Source organism: Melanotaenia boesemani, chromosome 22 (genome assembly GCF_017639745.1).
Source record: "Melanotaenia boesemani isolate fMelBoe1 chromosome 22, fMelBoe1.pri, whole genome shotgun sequence".
Taxonomy (NCBI): domain Eukaryota; kingdom Metazoa; phylum Chordata; class Actinopteri; order Atheriniformes; family Melanotaeniidae; genus Melanotaenia; species Melanotaenia boesemani.
Genome location: NC_055703.1, coordinates 4,472,120 through 4,492,453, shown reverse-complemented (window position 1 = coordinate 4,492,453; position 20,334 = coordinate 4,472,120). Strand labels below are relative to the sequence as shown.

The window sequence follows — 20,334 nt, the reverse complement described above, 5'->3', positions numbered from 1 at the left end:
AGCTGGACTGAACCAGATGACCAGGCAAACAAGAACCAGGTCTTCTTGATTTTGTTCACCTCTTGTCATGTTTTTTATAAATATTTTTATTAAAATAATCCTTTCAAACCACAGCTGACCCCTTTCTTATCATTTCTAAGCTTTGTATTTACTCAGGCACACACAGGACATTTCCAGCTTTCCTTTGTTGCCTTATCAAGACATCACATTGGATCTATAAAGTAAAACACATACTCATCATTTATTTTCATTTTTGTGTGAGATATAAGATTTGGAAATTCTTCATGTCTGTATCAGTTGGTTTTCCAGTAGCTCGTCATAGGTGTGCACGTTGTAAGAACTTCACAAGTCACCATTTCTAATGATGCTTAATGACAACTCACCCAGTCTGTAACGGGAAGGCCTGATCCAGGAGGCCTTGGGGCTGCGCACACTGCATGAAGTCTGCTCATCACAGACTAAAAAGGCACATCAGACACAGTATTATTTTTTGTACACCTGCAGCTTTTCCAAAAATGTGCTGTTCAAGTCCTCACTAAGACCAAGAAAATGGACCACATGGTAAGATTAATGCATTATACACAGAAGACATCCACTCACGACAACAATTCCACTTGTCCTAATAAATGTGCAAATTTGTTTTGTCACAAAATTACTCATTTTTATCTGAAATAACTTCATTTTAAGTTAAATAAAAAATCAAAATATCACACTGAAAAAAACAAACAGAAAACCAGAAAACTGATTTCTCAAAGAAATGCAGAAAACATACATTTCTTCACCTTACCTTAACAACACAGCCGCATCCATCTTTATGAAAAGGGTGGGTTAGTACTCCCCCTTTCCACGGACCCAGTCTGTTTTGCCATGGCGAGTCCTTCTCCTGAAGTATTCTCTGAATAACATTCACTATAGTACTACTATACTTCTATTGGTTATCAAAATGGTGCATGAGTAAAACATCAGCACACAGGCGTGATAAAAGAGGACATGACCAATGAGTGGCGATCGACTGAACTTTTACACTAAGCCATTAAATGCTGGGACATTGTCTGCCAGTAGAGAAATCTATTTGTGTAATTACTTCTTCTGCTCATCACAGGTTAAGTACTGTGTCTTCATTATCAGCTTTCACCTTGGACTGTACATAAAGTTACTAAAGGTTTTTCTAATCCTGTGGCTTGTTGTAAAACCAGCTCTACATGCCAGATATTCTTAAACTGCAGATTTTTCCAAATGGGATTTGCACTGTTGTCACAGTTTACTGTTTGTTTTCTACTGTGTCTTAAAATGCTATGTGTGATTTACTTTTCCATCCATTACCTATACCCCTCCATCCAATAAAGGGTCGCGGGGCAGCTGGAACCTGACCCAGCATTCAGCAGGTGGGAGGCAGGGTACACCTAGGGAAAGGTCACCAGTCCATCACAGGGCCAGCAGACATTAAATTTTGACTAATGGAAAAACCTTTGTCAAAAAGTTGTCTGAAATAACTGTCATTATATTATACTGTAACAGAATTAGTCATTAATTACACATTTATTTTCAGAAACAGAATCAGAAAGACTTGTGTCCTGTTTGGATGATCATCTGCTTCAGTTGAGCTGTGGTTTGAAGTGACTAGATCACATGGTTTAGATTGAAGCCACTGAAGAAATTGGCTTTCACTAGTGATTACTGATTATTTTAAAGTGAAACTACAAAGGTAAATAGTGACAGGAAGTCGTCCTTCTCTGTTAAACAGGAGGCAGCAAGGCTGCGGGTTAAAAAAGAGACAAAGTGTACCACTGTCTGGCCCCCCCATCAGAAATCTTTACACCCACCCTGGCAGCTGAATGCCCGGCTTCACCTGCTCATTAACATAACTGGAGCGCATCGTGCCAAGTTTATGACGTCAGCACGTTTCTGAGCCGCTCCTCATTCCTCAGGCACAGGTGGTTCAACCGGAACCGGGAACCTGCTTCTCTAGCAGGAAAGTCGCCCAAGGACTACTCTGTTAACGGTGAGGTTTGGGGCAAAGACCGCTTCGTCCCGACCTGGGATCACTCCGGATTTAATGGCGCGTGGATCATGAGGATGGCACAGATTTCTGTTACCGTCTCCACACCATGACTGGACGTGACTGAGGACCACCATGGATATCCAGAAGAGGTTTTCTGCCTGTTGGCAGAGTTTTTTGGCGTGTTTTAGGAAATCCGAGCCGTCCACAGATGAGAGCAATCGCGTGGAGAAACCCGTCACGGTGATAGAAAACCCCAGAGCAAAACTCAGCTCAGAACCGGACACGAGCTCTGCTACAGGGAGACCTCTACCCCGGCCTCCACTGAGAGCCGAACCGGACATCTACATCGCTCTGTACGACTACTCCGCCCGAACCGAGCAGGACCTGAGCTTCAACACCGGGGACACGTTAGAGGCGCTGGACAAGAGTGCCGGAGACTGGTGGCTGGCCAAAGCCCTGACCGGGATCTCAGCCTCCAAACGCGGATACATCCCCGCTAATTACGTCGCACCTGTCGAGAGCATCGATGCAGAACCGTAAGTACTTGTTCATTTCTATCATTTATTTGTTCTTCTGAAAGATGACTTGTTAGAAAACTTCAAGAAGTCGAGTTTCACTAATCAAAATACCTGTCCAGGTGTGAGCTCAGGTAGAAACACACAGACCTACATCTTGGTTTAAAGTTTAAACCAAAGGTTAAAAAGGAAAAAGACTAAGGTTTGTCAAACTGGGTGTTTTCTTCGAGAAAAAAAACTTCTTTAATTATTCATTCATCTATCTTTTTATTTAAAATCTAACATTTTCCTACAGGAACTTCGTCAAATATCTTATCTGAAAAGGTTGTGAAAAGTTTTTATTCTGAACTAATCTGTTGAATCCAGAGTGAAAGTCAGTGATTTCGGTGTTTTATGGCTCCCTACATGTCAGTTGTTTAGGTAAAGCAGTCAGGACACACAGCTGAAAGCCAGTAAGCTGTGTTCCTCCCTGCAGGGAGAAGTTGTGTCTAAAGTGTTGGCTTGAACAAGGTTAATCATTACCTGAGACCAGGAAGTGTTCGTTTTCAGGTCAACAATTCCCATGAAGGGTCAAGTACGGAGGAGAGCAGAACTTTACACCCACTTAATTTTTATCTTCATTACATCCTCATAAATAAAGACTGAAACTGAGTTTGCTGCTAATTCTCATGTATCTAACGTTAGTTAGTATTAACAGAGTAGAACATTTTAGATGTTGAACTGTGAGAGATGTTCATGGAATTTGGTTGTTTGGGGAAAACACAGAAAAGTCCATCAAAGTTACTGGTATCCAACTTGTTTCTTCCCAGCTGTGATCTGGTTTTTCCTCATTTCTTTACAAGAATAGAAACGTTTCCTCATTCAGTCCGGGTGTCATATGGTGGAGAGAATTCTGCAGCTACAGTTTCGAGCAGATCTGTTAATGAGTTCTTATCAGTGACTACTGGAATGTTTAAACCTCCTGAGGCTTATTTACATTTTCATTTCCCTGTAGTGGACAAGGTTAACAATCACCATCAGGTCCACCTTGTAGTACCAGGTCCTCCTCTTCATCAGGTCCACCTTGTAGTACCGGGTTGTCCTCTTCATCAGGTCCACCTTCTAGTACCAGGTCCTCCTCTTCATCAGGTCCACCTTGTAGTACCGGGTGGTCCTCTTCATCAGGTCCACCTTCTAGTACCAGGTCCTCCTCTTCATCAGGTCCACCTTCTAGTACCGGGTGGTCCTCTTCATCGGGACCACCTTGTAGTACCGGGTCAGACCTCCTTTTTAATTCTTGGTGTGATAGATGGAAGCAGGTGGAGGAAACCTTCCTCAGAGGTTTTCTCCATATTGACATGACAGCATCACACAGTTGCTGCAGGTTTGTCGGCTGCATCCATGATGAGAATCTCCCGTTCCACCACATCCCAAAGCTGCTCTACTGGACTGAGATCTGGTGGCTGTGGAGGCCGTTGGAGTCCAGTGAACTCATCGTCATGTTCTAGAAAGCAGGTGGAGATGATCTGAGCTTTGTGACATGGTGCATTATCCTGTTGGAAGTAGCATCAGAAGATGCTCCACTGTGGTCATAAAGGGATGGACATGGTCAGCAACAATACTCAGGTAGGCTGTGCTGGTTAAACCAGGCCACGTTGGTACTAAGGGACCAAGAAGATCTCCGCCCACCATTACACCAGCAGCAGCCTGAAGCATTGATCCAAGGTGGGATGTATTCATGATGTTTCCACTAAATTCTGAGCCTAGCATCTGAATGTGGAGTTGAAATTGAGACCCATCAGACCAGCAACGTTTCTCCATCTTCTATTGTCCAGTGTTGGTGAGTCTGTGTGAATTGTAACCCTGGAGATGGTTGTGGGTGGACATCCCAGTAAATACTCAGACCAACAATCATGCCACATTAAAAGTCTCTTAAATCCTCTTTCTTCCTCATTCTGATGCTCAGGTTGAACTTCAGCAAGTCGTCTTCACAACGTCTACATGACTATGTGCTGCCGTGTGATTGTCTGGTTGTATATTATTGTGTTAACAGGAAGTTCTCCATATGTCTGATTCCTTTTCATGTGACTTCCAGTAAGCTAAAACTGATTAGGATCGTGAACATTTGGATGAACAAATGAGGGTGTGTGTTCAGATCTGCTGCCACAGGCTGAATCTTCTCTGTTCAAGTGGAAGGATAAAATACCTTGTTATTTATTTTTATCCAGTAAAGTGGGTTAAAACTGAAGCCATCACCAAAACAGCATCATCCCAGCTCTATGTGCTCAGTTTAACAAAATATGAACAGCAACAATGAAATCACACAGATTTTAATCAAAAATTTCAAACTTAATATCAATGTCTAGGAATTTAGTCTACAGCTTTTTTATTAACTTGGAGGAAAAATGACAAATGAAAGCAACACCAGCGCTCCAAAGTGGATCAAACACTACATAAATCCATTTTATTGTAACACTTAAATTAATCATGACTTTGCTACTGATAAAATAATTTATTAAATTTGACAGCTTTGTTCAAGTCAGTGATCAGAAATCCACATAATAAACAACAGGTTGGTTAAACCATAATAATAAATATCAACATGTCGAGTTTGTGTTGTTTCGGATGGTTAGATCCACTTAAATCTTCATTTTTAAATGTTTTTTCTTTCTTTTAGACAAACAATTAAAGATAACAGCTGTTTTTTCCCCCCTTTCCATCATGGTTGGATGTGGTAAAGTTTGTTGTTTCAGTCTCTTCAGCAGCCTGATGAGGTGATTCCTGCTGCCGATCACCTGTTCGTCTCTACAACTTTTATTTCTTCTAATTACAACTGCATGTGTCAGAGAGGGGAGTTTATGTCTAGGTGGAGAAGTGAAGAGACGTCACTTTCAAACAACCAGAAAGTTCAAAGTTTATCTGGTCATCAATATTTTTGTAGATAAACATGACACAGAGAAAAATGACCGGCTGGTTAATGTTCAGCAGAGTCAGTGACTTTATTTTTCCATTTAATACTTTCACAGCCATTTTGTGTTTGTCTGTCCATCCGTCCATCCGTCCATCCATCCATCCATCCATCCATCCATCCATCCATCCATCCATCCATCCATCCATCCATCCATCCATCCATCCATCCATCCCCCCCCCCCCCTGCCGCTTATCCAGAGTCGGGTCGCGGGGGCAGCTGCCTAAGCAGGGAAACCCAGACGTCCTTCTCCCCGGCCACATTCACCAGCTCATCCAGGGGATCCTGAGGCGTTTCCAGGCCAGCTGAGAGATGTAGTCCATCCAGCGTGTCCTGGGTCCTCTTTCTAGTGGAACGTGCCCGGAACACCTCACCAGGGAGGCGTCCAGGAAGCATCCTAACCAGATGCCCTAGCCACCTCATCTGGCTCCTCTCGATGTGGGGAACCAGCGACTCGACTCTGAGCCCCTCCCGGATCACCGAGCTTCTCACCCTATCTCTAAGGGAGAGCCCGGCCACCCTGCGGAGAAAACTCATTTTGGACGCTTGTATTCGCTATCTCGTTCTTTCGGGTACTACCCACAGCTCGTGACCATAGATAGGGTGGGAACATAGATCGACCAGTAAATCGAGACAGACGACAGACGGATGCAGCATCCGCATTGCTGCAGATGCTGCACCGACCCGCTCCATCCTTCCCTCACTTGTAAACTAGACACTGAGATACTTGAACTCCTCCACTTGGGGCAGGACTTCATTCCTAACCCGGAGAAAACACTCCACCCTTTTCCGGCTGGGGACCATGGTATCGGATTTGGAGGTGTTGATTCTCATCCCATCTGCTTCACACTCGCGAATTTCTCCAGCGAGAGCTGAAGACAAAGCTAACAGAACCACATCATCTGCGAAGAGTAGAGACCCAGTCCTGAGGCCACTAAACCGGATCCCCTCAACACCTCGGGTGCACCTACAAAATCATACAAATAATATATATATATAATTTTTTTTTTCTTGTTCTTGCGCTCACACATAATAAATGAGAAAACTCATGTATTTATAGTCGGTCTTTTTTATAATCAAACTGTTGGACATTTCAGTTCAAACAAACACAGAAAAATTATTTTTTTTATCCTGTTGGACGTGAGAATTAACCATTATAACTCCACTAGACCTCTGAGCTAACTAACCAGCTTTAGTCACTCAAAGCATTTATTGTTTGTGGTTTGCAGATGGTATTTTCCAGACACCAAGAGACTGGATGCAGAGAAGATGCTGCTGGCTGAAGGAAACCAGCAAGGAGCTTTCCTCATCAGGAACTGTGAAAGTCAAAGTGGAGAGCTCTCCTTGTCTGGTAAGAGTTGCACCTGTGTGTGTGTGTGTGTGTATATATATATATATATATATATATATATATATATATATATATATATATATATATATATATATATATATATATATATATATATATATATATATATATATTTTATATATATATATATATATATATACATATATATTTTATATATATATATATATATATATATATATATATATATATTATATATATATATATATAATATATATATATATTATATATATATATATAATATATATTATATATTATATATTATTTCTTTTAAAGTTTGTTTTTCATGCATCCACCGTGATGCTTTAATGTTTCATGTAAAGCACTTTGCATTGTCTTGTACATGAAATGTGCTATACAAATCAATTTGCTTTGCCTATGCATCCAAAGGAGAAGTTGTTTATTTAGACTTTGCTGATTAACTCTAGTATAAAAAAAGTGGTGGATTTATTGGCTTGATAACCAGATTTGCTGATGTTGTTTGTTAGTTTCCCCACATGGAGGTGGGAGCAGTTTACATATTTGTGCATCTAAGTTTAATAAATCAGATGAAGCTGAATTGTTGCATCAAACCATTTTAGGGCTCAGATCTAAAAAACTTCTGCATATATAATAAACAAAAGATAGACTTTTTCATTTGCTGTCACTGACTTACCAACACCATGCACACAGAACCAGTACAGAACCAGTACCAGCTAGCCTTCTACAGGTTGTCCCAGGACAGCAGCTCCTCCTAAAACCTGTTTGTTTGGTGATGAGTAAATTGTTCTGTCTCTTTCAGTCCTGGACAATGGGAAGGTGAAACACTACAAGCTGAAAGTACTGGACAACAGTCACTACTACGTGTCAAAGACCAGAACCTTCCCAACGCTGAAGGAGCTGGTGCAGTACTACTCCCGACAGGCCGATGGCCTCTGTGTGCGTCTGGGCGAGCCCTGCAGAAAGGTGACGTACAGCCTCCACCTTTACTTTGGTCTGAGCTCCTTCATGGCCACTTTTCAGACCTTTAACCCTCCCTGTCCCTGCAGATGGAGGCGCCGCAGACCTACGGGCTGTCCTACAACACCGTGGACCAATGGGAGATTGATCGCAAGTCCATCAAGCTGCTGAAGAAGCTGGGAGCTGGGCAGTTTGGAGAGGTCTTTCAGGGCTTGTGGAATGACACCACAGCGGTTGCAGTGAAGACCCTCAAACCTGGTATTTAACATCATTTATCATTTTTTATTTATCCAAACATTCTTTTTTCTTATTATTTCTGAGAAGTATATCGCTGGAAAATAAAAGTCTGGAACTTCTGAATACAGAGGAAATTGACTGTTTTAAAGACATGAAATTACAGCCAACAATACTCGTGATATTCAAACTTCCTGCTATGAATTTTATGATTTTGTTGTGCTCAGGACTGCATTGATAATGTACCAAGTGCAAAATAATCTTCTTCCAGACTGCATCCAGAGGAACTAACTAACTTTGTGCACTGGTTGCACTGGTAACACTGCGAATGAACTGTTGAATTTGGGTGCAGGAGCAAAAGTTTTCGCTGCACCCCAGTTTTCCCAGCGTCACGCTTAGCAGTTCATTTTAATCCAGTTTAGGGTTTGCTTTTTGATCGTCACCCATGCACACTGATGATCATGTTGTTGTGGTATTGTGAACAATAATGAGGTTTAGAAACACATTTGTCTTTATTTTAAGCATGTTAAGTAGGAAAAAACATTTAAAATAATGAAGGTTGAGCTTCATTAAACTGAATTCAACTAAAAATTTCTTTAACTAAACTTTTGAATATCCCATGAGGCTGCTTCGGGCTAATTTCACTCCTCTAGATTTACATTTAATCTTTTCATTCTACTTGGACCTAAATTTAGGGAAAAGTACACTGCAAAATATTATCTTAATACGAGTAAAAACACTTCAAATGAGAACATTCAGACCATAATCACATGAAACTATCTGTTCATGCAGTAAGAGAAGAATTCCAGAAATAAGAAAGAAATTCTGGGCTTCAGACACGTTGCTGTGTAACACTCATTCCAGGTTCTTTATTAAGTTAAAACAACCTCAAAACTAACCTGTTAATTTCAGTGTTTCTGTCTCTTAAAACAAGAGAAACTAAATCTTATTTATCTCAAGAATTGCTATTAATAGCCTTTTTTCAAAGCTCTTTTTCTTTTTTCTTCTTAGGACAGCTTATTGTTGTTGTGTGTGAATATGTAAACAGGAGCTCTTGAAACATGTTTTACAGGTAAAACTGGGTGTGAAAGTTCCCATATGATCTCACTCTCAGTGAGATGATTTAACTTGATATGCATGTAAACTCACCAGTTTTAAGATTCAGTAACTAAGGAAGAGATTAAAGACATGACAAATAATCTCACACATTCTTTTAGTTTATGTCTCTGAAAACAAGATCAGAAATTTTGACAGAATAAAGGATTGTAAGACTTGATTAGATCTACTGTTTTTTGCTGTGCAGCTCCTGTTTGGCTTCATGATAAACATGAACTGGTCAACCAGCCAGAAACATCCAGAGTTTTTGTGATTCTGTTGTTTTTAAGCCTCTCATACAGTCTTGTGGAACAGGATTAATGTTACTTTTCCAGGGATCTTCTTCAGTATATTCTCACCAGAAACCGGTGCAGCTCTTTCAGTTTCTGTAGAGTAGGGTTGGATTTCTTCTGTTTTTTAAAACCTCTTTGCCACCGCTGAACTTCTGAGGGAAACTTGACCCCAGTCTGTTCGGCAGGAGTTGCAGCGGTTCAACTCTCATCCAGCTTGTTGCTCAGGTGAAAAACGCTTTAAATTAGTGAGGATCATAGATAACCGCCACATATGAGCAAATTCCGCTAAATTCCAGGTTTTAAAGTTGATTCTCGTCTGTGTTGGTTGCGTCGTACTGAATGTCTGATGTACAGTGGTGTACAGCTGTGGATCAGAGCCAATCAGAGGTGAAGACCTGCCCCTTCTCTGGGCTTTTATCAGTGTTATTCTTCTCTGAGCTGTGGTAGGGAGGGAATGAACATGGAGTTTGTAGACAGACATGTAAAGATAATAAAAGTCCTTTGTTGCAAAATGTTTGGTCACATGTGCGAGACCTGACTAAGAAGGTGAGGACCAGGACGGACATTATAAAAAGATCTTTATCTGAAGTGAAATTGTGGTTTTTATTCATAAAAATAATGTTGAAAATATGGCAGTAAACAAATAAAAAAGTGAGGTATGATTGTTTATAAAACATAACTTTTTGTCTCGGTTTATGGTGTTATAATTGGTGTTTTTAATCTAATGAGTAATAACACCAATTTGCTAACTTAATGCTAATACTAAGTATTAGCTCAATGCAGTTGTCGCACCAGATTGCGTGACTTCCTGTGTGTGTGTGTGTGTGTGGTGTTGGTGGGGTTGGGCAGGAAAAAATAATTATTCCGTTTCCGTGGTGTGGGTGTTTCCACAGAGTCGTAGAATAAATGGAGTGTGGTTGTAATGAGTAGGGCTGTCAAGTGATCAAAACTTTTAGTCTGATTAATCACAGCTTACAAATTAATCATGATTAATTGCCATTCACGACTACGCCTGAAATCTGCCTGTTTTTACTGTATTGTATCAACAGATGCTCACTTGGGTTTTTCTTCTCTTTTTTTTAAATTAAATGATCATTGCAGTTGGAATAATCGGCTCAATATTACATAAAATCAAGACTTATAAAATATATCTCCTTTGTACCAACGTTTTCCAAGTCAGTGCCCCCACCTGGCCCACATCAAAACCTTTCTAGACCCGCCCCTGCATAGCTGAAGTATAAATACTTTCTACCACCTGTCAACTACGGTGTTGGAGAGGAGAGCTCACCCCATTTATATTTTAGAACCTGTTCATAGTTTCTCTCTCCACATTCATGGCCCCTAAATGATCAGACCTGTGTCTCCAACATCTGCACAGCACCAGTGATTTAGAGAAGACGTCTCCTCGCTTCCTTTTGCTGTTTCACTCTCACTAGAAATCTGAACCTGATCATCTTCACACATGTGTCAACAGCAAACCTCATGTATACTGAAAAGTTATAGGAAATAAATGCAAACACTAACTGAAATAGGCTGCTGTTATCAACATGTTTCATTCTTCAGCTTCACGCAGTGACGTGGTTTTGATTGACATGAGAAAGATGAATTTAGCTTTCTATGGCTAGTGCGTCCACAAACAATACTTTTGGGTAAATATGTGCCGGTGTGAACCCTGAACCGCTAGTTTCCTCCTTCTCAGCTGAACAAGTAACGAACGCAACAAATGGTGCTAGCAACAGAAAAGTCGATCAGCTGATCACCGACAGCCGTCATGATTCACATCAGGAGGGGGAGGAAGAGGAGGCTGTAGCAGACAGAACGGCCAGCACAGTGTCGACGTAAAAAGTTTTTATACAAAATGCGAAAAAGGTATGAGTGTAAGTACTACAGTAAGTAAGGTGTGGGTGTTAAAGCATCCTCATCCCTCACGTAGAGCCAACCAGCGTGTTCCATGTTGCCTCCAGACACCTCCATGTCTCACCATCATCAATAACAGATGCTGCGCATGCATTAAACATTTTAATGCAATTAATGACGTAAATTAGTTACAGCTGATAACACGTTAGTAATAAGCTCTGGCTTCAGCCTAAACTTTTCAGACATTGATTTATCTCTTCAAACTGAATTCAATTCCTGATTGTTGATATTCATTTGTTTACCGGGCTTAACCTAATAAGAAGCCACATTTATAGGGAAACTTGAAAGCTGGAATCAGTGGCTGTGATGGACTTTGTTCCGTTTTAAAAGGACTTGAGCTGTTTAAGAAGTCGTGATGGTTTTTCCAGTAAACAACTGCCTGTATGATGGAGACACTGGATCTTTATTATTATGGTTTTTTATTAGAGTCTCACATGACTCTAAGTAGTCAGTTTAGTTAGGTTAAAGTTGTAAAGTTGAAGATTTGCTCACTATATCAACACCAAACAGATGCATAACCACTGCCTTCCTGTCCCAGGTTCCATGGACGCTGAGGACTTCCTGAGAGAGGCTCAGATCATGAAGAGGCTGCGGCACCCCAAGCTGATCCAGCTGTACGCCGTCTGCACCATGGAGGAACCCATCTACATCATCACAGAGCTGATGAAGAACGGCAGCCTGCAGGAGTATCTGCAGAGTAAGACAATCTTCACCAAACACAGTTAACCCATAAAACTCCTCCAGATCCCCCCGAGGTCCATCTCTTCTACCATCACTAGTGTCTCAGGAGCAGTAGTGTGTAGCTCTGTGGGGTGAACTATGATGGATAGCTACCCTTTAGCTGATCTACGGAAGTTTTCCAGATATTTCTATCCCGTCCAGCAGGTTTACAATCCAGCCACTAAATGTAGTTTTTATTCAGAGACTCTATCTGGTAAATCCACAATGATCCATGATAACAGCATTATTTATCACATTTCATCAATAAAAGACCTCTATTTAGACCTGGACATGATGATGAAGCCACTTCCTGTCAAACTTTCCACCAATCAGAGAGCTTAGATTGACGGTAACGTCCAATCAGGAGCAGCCAAAGATCAACCAGTGAGCAGAAAGTTCTATGTGTGTGTGAAAAGAAGAAAAATAATGCTCCTCTATGGCTGGAATAAAGCCAAGAAGACGTTTCTGATGCACGGTGGCGCCACAAAGCAGCTGAGCTGGAGTTGGTTTAGTGAGGATAGCAGGTAAATAGTAGCAGGAATAACTGGAAATGAGCAAAAAGTGGAAACATGGAAATAGTTTCTGTTGTGTGTTTGTTTCAATAACAATATTTTTTTTCTCCTGAAAGACTTGAGAGAACGATGAGATGAGAAAAGACTTGGTCTCTGTTGATCTGAGTGTTATTTCTACAAAGTTCTGCTGCTATATCTATTCATACATTCATTTTACATCATTTTAGCCTCATAACCTGACAGCTGCTACACACTGGTCTATACTGGGATTAAAAGCTCCAGCTGCTACAGACTGGTCAATACTGGGATTTAAAGCTTCAGCTTCTGTATGTAGTTTTATGTAAAAAATTGTTTTGAAGTTTTAAGGGTTAAAGCTGTTGGAGCTCTGAGGCTTGGCTGAATGTTGTGTTAATGGAAAAAGAAACAAACAGATTTTCCCCTGGTTTTATCTCCTGGTCTGGTTTTATGAGGGATGTAATCATGTCTGAGTGCAAAGGTTTCTCTCATTAATCATCAGCAGGTTGATACGAGTCGTTCTGGGTTTCTGTGTTTGGTTTGTTAAACTGATGGAAAGTTTACCTACAAATTAAATCTGTTTTTTTCTCCTTCTTTGCCTGTTATGGTGGGAGACACGTCATGGCATCGTGGTACAGATGCAGTGGACTGAGGAGGTTTTAACTTCCTTCAAATCTGGTTTCCTGCTGGGAAATGTTGGGTTCACTTGCAGTTTGACTGGTGTGGCTTCGCTATCTGGAGTGTTGATGTCTGCAGAAAGATGATCCCAGCTACCTGAATTCAGATCATGTCCTGCTGCAGCAGGGAGATGCCGACAGGTGGCAGATATCCTGAATGATTACGTCTTTGTCTGCACACAGAAAACAGTTCTTTGGTTTTTACCAGGTGATGAATACAAACCATCCACAGACATGTTTTCCTCATCATACCAATGTTCTGTCCATACAGACTGATATGTAGGGATGGACCAGGCTTTATGAGAACTGTTTTAACCCTGATGTTAAATATTTCTTCCCCATCTCTGAAACTTAAAACACAGAGGGGCTGATCGATCATGAATGTTTCTAACTGGGTTTCAGAGGATAAAGGTGCCACGCTGAAGACATCGGACCAGATTGAGATGGCAGCCCAGGTGGCGTCCGGCATGGCTTTCCTGGAGTTACAGAACTACATCCACAGAGACCTGGCAGCCAGGAACGTCCTTGTAGGCGAGAACAACATCTGCAAGGTGGCCGACTTCGGCCTCGCCAGGGTCTTCATGGTGGGTTTGATGTTGGAAGCAGTTTTATAAGCTTTCATTTAAATGATATACAGAAGCTGTGTTTCCTCTAAATTCCACGTTTATTCATTGAAAGCAGAGTGTGTTAGGGCATATTTGTTTTAACCCCTTTTTTACTTAAACATCTGTTTTATGTGATGCCCAGATGTGCCTCTATGTTCCACATGCGTATTTATGTAGTTGTTTGTTCGTGTTCATGCCGTCGGGTGGACATCGTCTGTGTTTACATATTTTTCGGACTTTGTGTACCTGGTTTTTGAATTGTTTGTTGTCTTAACTGTGTTTGGTGGTGATAGAAATGGTTTTACTGAGCTGGTAGCTGAGATTCTGGACTTTCTGTGGATACCACACATGTTTACAGCTACATCTACAGACCTGACCCTACACCCTGAAACGAGATGTTAACCCTTAACTCCCGGTAGCGGAGGCTGCAGGTGCAGAGGTGAAGCTAAACAGTCAAGCTAAGAATGAAAGTTTAGAGAAATTATAGGCCAGAAATCTGGATAATGAAGCACTGAAGGTGCATTGATATTTCTCTCTCCTTACCATCTAGAAGCTGTTAGATTCTAATCCTGCTTTCTGTCTGTTCACCTGATAGTGATATTTGAAGAAATATTTAAACTGTTGCTGTTTAAAGAGAAAACTGCTAGTAAATCTGTTTATGTGTTTAGTGCAGGGGTCTGCAGCCTTTCCAATCCAAAGAGCCATTTTTTGTTATTTTTGAAGAACCACATATTTTTATTTCCATTTTTAGGTTTTAAAATAAAGAAAAACACAAAAGTTATATAAAAAGAGGATAGACAGACTATCTTCTAAGGGATGTAGATATTTGTGGAAAATGATGTAAAACAAAAAAATGTAAAAAGTCCATGGTTTCCAACAAGAAAAATAGATTTAAAATAAATATTTTTGGCCACTTATTTAGAGGCATTGTGGAAGGTCCAGAGAGCCATTTGCGGTTCCAGAGTTGCAGGTTGGAGAACCCTGATGTTTGTAAACCTACATTTTCTTCATTTTCTTTATATAGCTGTAGGCCTTCTTTTAAAGGAAAGAGACAATTTGCACGTAACGATGCGATTAATTGCTATTAAAAATTTTAATCGTTGCCCAGCAACATTATATTATATATATATATATATATATATATATATATATATATATATATATATATATATATATATATATATATATATATATATATATAAAATATAAAATGTTTTTTTGTTTGTAGAAAGAAAATGATAACGTGTACGAGGCCAAAGAGGGGGCAAAGTTCCCTGTGAAGTGGACTGCTCCAGAAGCCATCCACGACAACAAGTTCACCATCAAATCTGACGTCTGGTCCTTTGGAATTCTGCTCTACGAGATCATGACCTTCGGCCAGATGCCCTACCCCAGTAAGATTTACACAACTATCTGAAATCCTCATATCATAATTCCCTCCCGTAATCCCGTCTTTGTGATTTTTCCAGCCATGACCAACTTCCAGGTGATCCAGAGGCTTCCACAGGGCTACAGGATGACGTGCCCCTCCAACTGCCCCAAAGTCTTGTATGACATCATGATGGACTGCTGGAAGGAAAACGAGCAGGACCGGCCCACGTTTGAGACCCTGCAGTGGAAGCTAGAGGACTTCTTTGATCTGGATGTGTCTTCCTATGATGATGCCGCCCGGTATTAGAGCACGGACCGGGTCTGAGACCCGAATTTACAGACCAGATCATCAGAATCAGCAGCGGATGCACATGTAATTCAGAATCCCACTTGATGAAGGAAATGAAATGCTGACGTGTGGCGAGATTTGACTGATTTCCACGCTCTTGGTGTTGAATGCACTTTCAGACACTTTGTAAATCCTGAAGCTCACCTGAATGAGAGTCTTGGAAATGGAGCGACCGGTTGGACTTGCTCCGAGCATGGCTCGCATTCTTTCCACCCTCCCGTCACACTGCTACCTGAGAGGGTTAGAGTGACTCAGCAGCCTCAGCTACTGGTCACAGGCCATCGATTTGTGCACACGAATGAGCAAGCGTTCATCAATTCTGCAACATTTACATTTAATTAAACCTGAAATCATCAGTTTTAAGGTATTTTATGAAAATTAAACATCAGAATCTGTGACCTTGACTCAAAGTTAAACAACTGTGAAGTTTTGATTTTTGGCCCAATAGAAAAATAAATGATTAAATTTCATTGAATGTCTGATAAATAGCCTTTTACCTGTTCTGGAAAATATCTTTGCTTTGTTTTCAAGCTGCTAAACGGGCCCCTTTGCCATCTCCATCTTAATAGTCAGAAGCCTTCGTTAATCCAGCCTGGCTCACCACCCACTCCTGATCCCATATTCTCGCTGCCAGGAACCGATTTCTTGTCTTAGTTGTTTATTAGAGCCATGAAAGTGTTTCTGTACAATCTTCTTGTATTTTAACTTCTTCTTCTTTTCCACTTTATGTCTGATAATATTAAACGAAGTGTATTTAATTCTGTGTTGTTTGGTTGTTGCAGCTGCAGTGTTCATTTTAACCTCTTCTTCCAGAGAGCATGAGATCTTCCAATCCAACAGATGTTTACAGACACCAGGAAGCAGCAATGCTAGCATGTAGCATAGCAACATGACAGAGAGAAACTCAGCTAAAAGACTCTACCAAGCATTGGCATCCACACAAAACACAGTTCAAACCCTAAGCAGTTATAAGGGAATGTAAGAAAAACTTATGGGATTACTTTACTCATTTCTAGATGAATTGATCTGCTTTTTTGTGCTTTTCGCTGAAAGTAATGTGGTTTTCTTTTAGGAGATAACATTTACATTTTTAATTGTGTTTCCACTGTGAATTTACTCTGACACAGTTAAACATATATTGATGCTGAGGCTTCTGTAGTAATCGCTCATGCCTCAGCTTTCTGTAGAGACCAGGATTAAACATCTACTACAGCCCTGGTAGTCTTGAAGATTAACTTAATTTATTTTGGGAATGTCATGTCAAACAGGAGGAAAAGGTCTTTCCAAGCAGAAGGTAATTGTATGAAACGCTGACATCAGACATTACGACTCTACTGAATCATTTCAACTATGTACTCATCTTTTTACCTATTGCTTTCACTTCAGTAGTGCTGGTGTGTTCCAAAGGTCGGCATGAAGAACAAATCACTGGCATGTGGAGGGAAAAACAAGTTTGTTGTCATGTTAGTCACAGAAATATCAGTTTCATCTCTGATCCACAGCCTCTGCACACATGCATTTTATTAGCTCTACATCTGTTTTTGAGAGTCTGTCTGCAAGAAGGATGCTTTACTAAGCAGCAGCTAATTTTATTTAGTGGAAAAGAAAACAAACAAAAAAAAAGCTGCAGGAACTGGAAAATCCAAACTTCGAGCCCCAGAAATCATCTTGTCAGGTTTCTTGTTTTGGTCCATGTTTGGAAGATATTATTACGGCGGTTTATTACAGTTGCACAATATTTACCACGTTTTAATGAAAAACAGGTTTCTAGGCGCACCTGTCAACAGCCTACCTGTAATTTGCTGTTGTGACCACATGGTGGAGCCGACACTCCTCCTGTTTCCACTTCCACCTCACAATCTCCTGAAACCTCAGTCTAACTTGCAGATTACTTTCCTGGACTTGTTGCAGAATCTGGCCAACTTTGAGCCCCAGACATGTTTGTCATGAATCCATCTCTGACCGACGTGCAAGCAGAGATGTGTCTCCCGTAATCCATCAGGAAATGCTCATGACACTGAAATTAGAGTATTTTTTTTTCTTTTATTTGCAGAGATTTAGAATAGAATAGAAATACTTTATTAATCCCTTCAGAGAGCCCTCAGGGAAATTTGGGTATTTGCTTCCCTTTGTGAGACCTGGATGAAGTGGATATGGAATATATATTCTTGTACAGCAGTCTTAGTGAATGCAGGACAGAGCATCTTCTGTTGACTGATTATAAACACCTGAAACATAAATCCAGCTTTCAGACTGAAGCTTTACCACCAACAGTGTCTTTCAGACTGAGAATGGGCCAATGTTTTCCTTGTTTACTACATATTTAACACAATAATGCAAAAACAGCTGGTAACATTTACATTTAAGAGCAAATTCACCACAGTTAACTTTCTAGTCTTTAATATTATTTAAAAGGAATTTTTAAAAGTTCTTAAATCTGCTTATTTTGCAGATTGATATAAGCTTAAATTATGGTTAAACTGCATTAAAAGGGTAAATTGCCCTTTTTTGTATGATGTTTTTAACGCTGATTAGACTAAGCTTCCCTATTAAAATTGTCTGGAATGTTAAAATTGAATTAAAGTGTTAATTAGTCATTGTCTCCCTGCAGGCTTTACTGTGTGTCCACACTGCCTTCATGCAGAACATACAGTTGGCTTTTTATGCTATTTTTTAAATTCTAATAAAATATTTACATTTACTGTAACAGAAATGGATGTTTAAGTAACTTTCAGAGGTTCATGGATTCAGAGCTTTTGAACGACATGAACTTCAAAGTGAGCATCAAAATGAAGAAGAAAAAGGATTTAAGTGAACTTAAACGTAGCATGGTTGATGGTCTGAATATTTCTGGGATTTTCACCCACAACCATCTCTAGAGTTCCAGAGAATGGTCTGAAGAAGAAAAAATATCCAGCGAGCAGCAGTTGTCTGGACCAGGATGCAGCAGAAGACACACCGGGTGTCTCCTGTCAGCTAAGAACAGGAAACTGAGGCTACAATTCACACACACTCACCAACACTGGACAATAGAAGATAGAGAAACGTTGCTGGTCTGATGAGTCTCCATCACAGACAAACCTGTAGCAACTGTGATGCTGTCATGTCAATATGGAGCAAAACCTATGAGGGAGGTTTCCACCACCTGCTTCCATCTATCACACCAAAAATTAAATAAGTCCAATCCGTAACTAGAAGGTGGTCCTGATGAGGTGGACAGTGGCTGTAGATTTGCTTTTGAGATAAAAGATTTCCCTATAACTATGCATTGTTTTTGACGTCTTCTATCCAGATCTCTCTGTCCAATATTACCCAGATAATTCCAGAGTCAATTCCCGGTAATATTAGTTAATTATTACCAATTACAAGTAACCAACTCTACCATTAATTCATTCTAAGCTGTAATAAAATGTGTGAGTCCTTATTAGTTTATGTCTCTCAGGGCTTAAATAAGAAGCTTCACTGACTTCATGTAAGATGAGGATCACAGAGAATATTTCAGATCATCACAGGAAGGATGTGTTAGCTGGATAAAAAATTTAGAATGAAATTCTGTATAATTCTTCTTGAAAATAAACATTTTAATACTATACTGGCACTTGTGATACCCAGTGAAGTTGATCAGATTTAAGAAAGTACAAAATATTTTGGTGTGGTCTGCAGATTGATGTTGCTGTGCACTGAATTAATTCCCATCTCAAAGTTCATAGCTGTTGTCACACTAAAACATTGCACTGCTGCAGAACTGATTTTACCTTTCTTCCTCTGATTTTGATCATGTGAAGGTTACAGCTGTTTTGTTGTGTGTCCCTGCTGTTTCAGTGTGTGTTACAGCGGTTTGATGGTGTGTTATAGCTGTTTTACTGTGTCACAGCTGTTTCAGTGTGTGTTACAGTTGTTTCAAAGTGCTATAGCTGTTTTAGTGTGTGTTACAGCTGTTTCAATGTGTTACAGCTATTTTAGTGTGTCACAGCTGTTTCAATGTATGTTACAGCTGTTTCAGTGTGTGTTACAGCTGTTTCAATGTGTTATAGCTGTTTTAGTGTGTGTTACTGCTGTTTCAATGTATGTTACAGCTGTTTTAGTGTGTGTAACAGCTGTTTCAGTGTGTGTTACAGCTGTTTCAATGTGTTATAGCTGTTTTAGTGTCTGTTACTGCTGTTTCAATGTATGTTACAGCTGTTTCAGTGTGTTATAGCTGTTTTAGTGTGTGTTACTGCTGTTTCAATGTATGTTACAGCTGTTTTAGTGTGTGTAACAGCTGTTTCAGTGTGTGTTACAGCTGTTTCATATAGTGTTATACCTGTTTCAGTGGTTCACAGCTGTTTCCTTGTGTGTTACATCTGTTTCATTGTGTGTTATAGCTGTTTCACTGTGTGTTACATCTGTTTCATTGTGTGTTATAGCTGTTTCACTGTGTGTTACAGCTGTTTCATGGTGTGTTATAGCTGTTTTACTGTGTTCCAGCTGTTTCATAGTGTGTTATAGCTGTTTTACTGTGTTACAGCTGTTTCATAGTGTGTTATAGCTGTTTCAGTTTATGTTATAGCTATTTCACAGTGCGTTACAGCTGTTTCTTAGTGTGTTATAGGTGTTTCAATGTGTGTTACAAATGTTTCAGTGTTTGTTTTTACTGTTTCATAGTGTGTTATAGCTGTTTTTCTGTGTCACAGCTGTTTCAGTGTGTGTTACAGCCTCTTTCAGTGTGTTTTGCAGCTGTTTCATAATGTATTACAGCTGTTTCGCTGTGTGTTACCGCTGTTTCAGTGTGTTTTGC

At 40.1% G+C, this 20,334-nt stretch overlaps 1 protein-coding gene across 1 annotated transcript; it reads left to right on the top strand.

Moving 5' to 3' along the window:
* Positions 1 to 1,918: 1,918 nt before the first annotated feature.
* Positions 1,919 to 16,315, top strand: frk (fyn-related Src family tyrosine kinase). The gene is made up of 8 exons (XM_041976386.1): positions 1,919 to 2,538; positions 6,694 to 6,815; positions 7,612 to 7,775; positions 7,859 to 8,027; positions 11,847 to 12,005; positions 13,635 to 13,816; positions 15,066 to 15,231; positions 15,307 to 16,315. The coding sequence occupies exons 1-8, from the start codon at positions 2,135 to 2,137 to the stop codon at positions 15,513 to 15,515; spliced, it is 1,575 nt and encodes a 524-aa protein (XP_041832320.1). The 5' UTR covers positions 1,919 to 2,134; the 3' UTR covers positions 15,516 to 16,315.
* The last annotated feature ends 4,019 nt before the right edge of the window (positions 16,316 to 20,334 follow it).